The sequence below is a fragment of the Dipodomys ordii genome, unplaced genomic scaffold, assembly GCF_000151885.1.
Source record: "Dipodomys ordii isolate 6190 unplaced genomic scaffold, Dord_2.0 Scaffold6928, whole genome shotgun sequence".
NCBI classification, from domain to species: domain Eukaryota; kingdom Metazoa; phylum Chordata; class Mammalia; order Rodentia; family Heteromyidae; genus Dipodomys; species Dipodomys ordii.
Genome location: NW_012274141.1, coordinates 1 through 3,503, shown reverse-complemented (window position 1 = coordinate 3,503; position 3,503 = coordinate 1). Strand labels below are relative to the sequence as shown.

Below are 3,503 nucleotides of genomic sequence, written 5' to 3'. Positions count from 1 at the left end.
TCCGGGGCGGCGCGCCCGACAAGGACAGCAAGCGCCGCTCGTACCCGCTCAACGGCGCCCCGAAGGGGGGCAAGTACGACGACCCCGGGGCCGCCGAGGCTGCCGGGGGCGGCTGCATGAAGACCGGCCTCTGGAAGAGCGAGACCACCGTCTAGGGCAGGGGGGGCGGGCGACGCAGTGGGGCAGGCCGGCCGCTCCTCCGCGGCGCCGGCGGAGACGAGCGCTGTCCTGGTATGGCACGGCGGAGGCCGCACCCCGCCCGCCCGCCACTGGCTGCGGGGCAGGGGCTGCCACGTGCCAGGCGCGCCGACACGGAGGCAGCGACAGGCAATCCAGAAACACGCAAGATCCACATCCGACCGCCAAGTTCTCCGGTGTCCTCCCAAGGAGAGAAGTCCTGACTGTGGAGGGGCCCACAAACAGAGCGGAAGAGCCAGCCCAGGCAGGGCGGACTCCTCCCTCAGTGCTCCCCGCACTCCGGTCCACACTGCCTTAAGGGGAGCCGGGGACTGCCCTCTCTCCTCACGGCCCGCCCGCGTTTGGTTCAGGAAGCCGTCCTAGCAGGTGAGCCAGGTGTCAGGCCCAGGGGAGTAACAGGTGCTGCTTTTCAGATTAACCATGCAAGGAGAGTGGGGCGGACGAGAGGCAGCTCCGGAGAACTGGTCCTGTGGGAAGGGCGCAGTTAAGGGCACCACTCCCGGGAAGCGGGACAAACACCTTCCTTGCAACTGAGAGGGGCCTCACGACAAAGCCCAAACCCACACCTGAGAAGCTGCCTAGCCAGGTGCCTGACAAGCTGAAGGAGCTGGGACTTGGATCTGGGCAGTACCTGAAAACAACGTTCTGGAAGAGTGGCTCTACCCTAATGGCAGCTAGTGTTTGGAAAGGCACTTAAATGCTCAATTTTAAGAGCCATCTGCCATTTGGTGTCAGCCTCCCAACTCCCAAGGGACCAAGGAAGAGCACCTCCTTGCCTCCATGAGGCCATATAGAAGCAACCCTATAATCTAACTCCACTGTAGGGAGAAAATGTCAACGTGTCAAACCAGACTTCCAGCTCATAGAGCCCAAGCTAAGCCCTAGGCCAACAGCTAGGGTTCCTGCTGCTCACCAAGAGGCCTCTGTCTTCACTACTCTAAAACCCCAGCACCAACCAGTATTTTCCCCTATCTAAAAGCAATCACCAGACTTTCACTATAGGGCTATATGGAAGTACAGGGAACCTTGGGCCTCTGAAGAGCAACGGGGAGCCCAAGTCTGGCCCAGGTCCCTCTCAATCTTCATGTCACCCTCATGTGGTCAGGTGGAAGAGGACTGCAGGGAGGGGAGAGACCATGTTCTTCGAGATCAGCCCTGTTATTTATGCTTGCTGCACAGACGACATTAGAAGAAAAAAAGCTTTGTATTATTCTTCCACATATGCTGGCTGCTGTTTACATACCCTGCCTATGCCTTAGCACTGGAGAGCTTTTTGCAATACGCTGGGGAAAGGGGAGGGAGGGAATGAAAAGTGCCAAAGAAAACATGTTTTTAAAAAGCTTGGGTTTTATACAATAGAAATGTTTTCTAGAAGATGCCTCTTGTTTTAATATATTAAAGTTTTGCAAAGCCCTTTTGAGTTATAGCTGCAATCCACCCACAGTCATTTCTTAATGAGATAGAGGATCTTTTAACACCATACATGTGGTGCCTAGAATGGACACAGAGCCAAGATTTCCCCAGCTACTGCTTCTCCGAAGGTTGGTACCACTGGGAATGCCAGCTGCTCCACAAGAGCAGTGAAGAATTCAAACTGAGGCAGCAGAGTCTGGCATTTTCCGTAAGTGTTTTAGGGGAAAAACCATCCCACAGAATGTAAAACATTTGTAACTTGTTCCTCCCAGCTCCTACTCCAGGACCTCAGGACCAGCTGACTGGATCCCCTTGGTTCCTTCAAACAAGATACTATTCAAGTCCACTTACTTCCTGTGCCATGACAGGCCTATTATCATGCTGCTCACAACAAGACAAAGTACCCCCAAATGGAGAGCATCAAGGAGGGTTAGGGGCAGCCTGGCTAGCAGCTTGAGCTCTCTGAAAGTCCCTTACTTCCTGAGGGGTCCGCAAGTATTGCTCTATCTCACTATCAGAAATGTTTTCATCTCCAGTCACTGTGGAGACAGGGGATGTGCTATGGATCCGTTTTGGGGGCTTCAACATGCAGGGTGGGAGGAGAAGGGCAGGACTGGCGGGTCGCTTCCCTTTGGGCTTATCTAAGGAATTGTCCTCCACTTCTTCCTGTTCTTGCTGTTGTCCCTGAAGCTCCTCCTGGGACTCCACTTCTGCTGTCCCATCTCGAAAGGCCATGCGGATTAGCAGGTGTCGGTGCTGGAGAAGGTCATCAATGTGCTTAACCACAGATCGCTTGTCAAGTTTCAGAATCTGCAACCAGGCCAGCTGCTCAGCCATCTGCAGCAGCACGGCCAGCAGTTCCTGCAAGCGGGAGGCAGCAGGGTAGGGCAGGTCCACATTTGCCAGTTTACAAAATCGGGCAAGGGAACACGTTAGCCGATGTGAAGGCTGCAGAGACTGCCATGCTAGAAAAGCGGCTGCAGTGATGATAGGCAAAGGATGCCGACCAGTCACCAGCCATGTTTCATTGGCTAGCTCTACCAGCTGCAGTGTCCGAGACAGCATCTTGTCTTTGTCTTCCACATATTTGGCTGGCATAGATGAGGCTTGGAACAGTTTGAAGCTGAAATAAAACAAAATGAGGATCAAGTCTCAATGATGATGGGGCGGGATGGAGGGGCCCTGATCTATACAGAAGGGCACTCTACTCAAGACAGGGAGGTAGTTTTGTCCCCTGTCCTCTTGGGACAGAACTGGGCAGGCAGCAGAAATGCTCACTGGGTAGCAGGTTCATAGAGGTAGCGAAAGAAAACTGCATGTAGGTTCTCCTTGCCAGGGGACAGGCAGAAGAAAGCAGCAAGGATCAGAACCTTCCTGTTAGCCCTGTACCCTATTAAGGATTAGGCAAGTAGTTTAAATGGTAACTCTTGCCTGGTAAGCACAAGGCTTTGAGTTCAAACCCCAGTACTCAAAAAAAAAAAAAAAGAAAAAGAGAAATGTACTCTGTTATGTATAGAGTTGGAAAAAACTTGCCCCAGTTATCCAGCTAAAAAGAAACCAAATATCAACTATTTTGAGACTCAGTCTTATGATATAGCCCAGGCTAGTCCTGAATCCCCTACCTCAGCTGATGCTTATTGTTTGTGTGCGTGCAAGTCCTTGAACTCAGGGCCTGGTACAGTCCCTGAGCTTTTTTGCTCAAAGCTAACATTCTACCACTCAAACCACAGCTCCACTTCTGGCTTTTTGACGGTTAACTGGAGATAAGAGTCACAGACTTTTCTGCTTGGGCTGGCTTCAAACCTGGATCCTTAAACCTCAGCCTCCCTAGAGGCTAGAATTAAATATGTAAGGCACTTGTACTCATCTTTTGCCTCAGCTTTTTTTTTTTT

The 3,503-nt window shown here is 52.3% G+C and overlaps 1 protein-coding gene across 1 annotated transcript; it reads right to left on the bottom strand.

Moving 5' to 3' along the window:
- Positions 1-560: 560 nt before the first annotated feature.
- LOC106002305 (transcription factor IIIB 50 kDa subunit-like) lies at positions 561-2,914 on the bottom strand. The gene has a single exon (XM_013037201.1). The coding sequence runs from the start codon at positions 2,707-2,709 to the stop codon at positions 2,032-2,034; it is 678 nt and encodes a 225-aa protein (XP_012892655.1). The 5' UTR covers positions 2,710-2,914; the 3' UTR covers positions 561-2,031.
- Between the last annotated feature and the right edge of the window lie 589 nt (positions 2,915-3,503).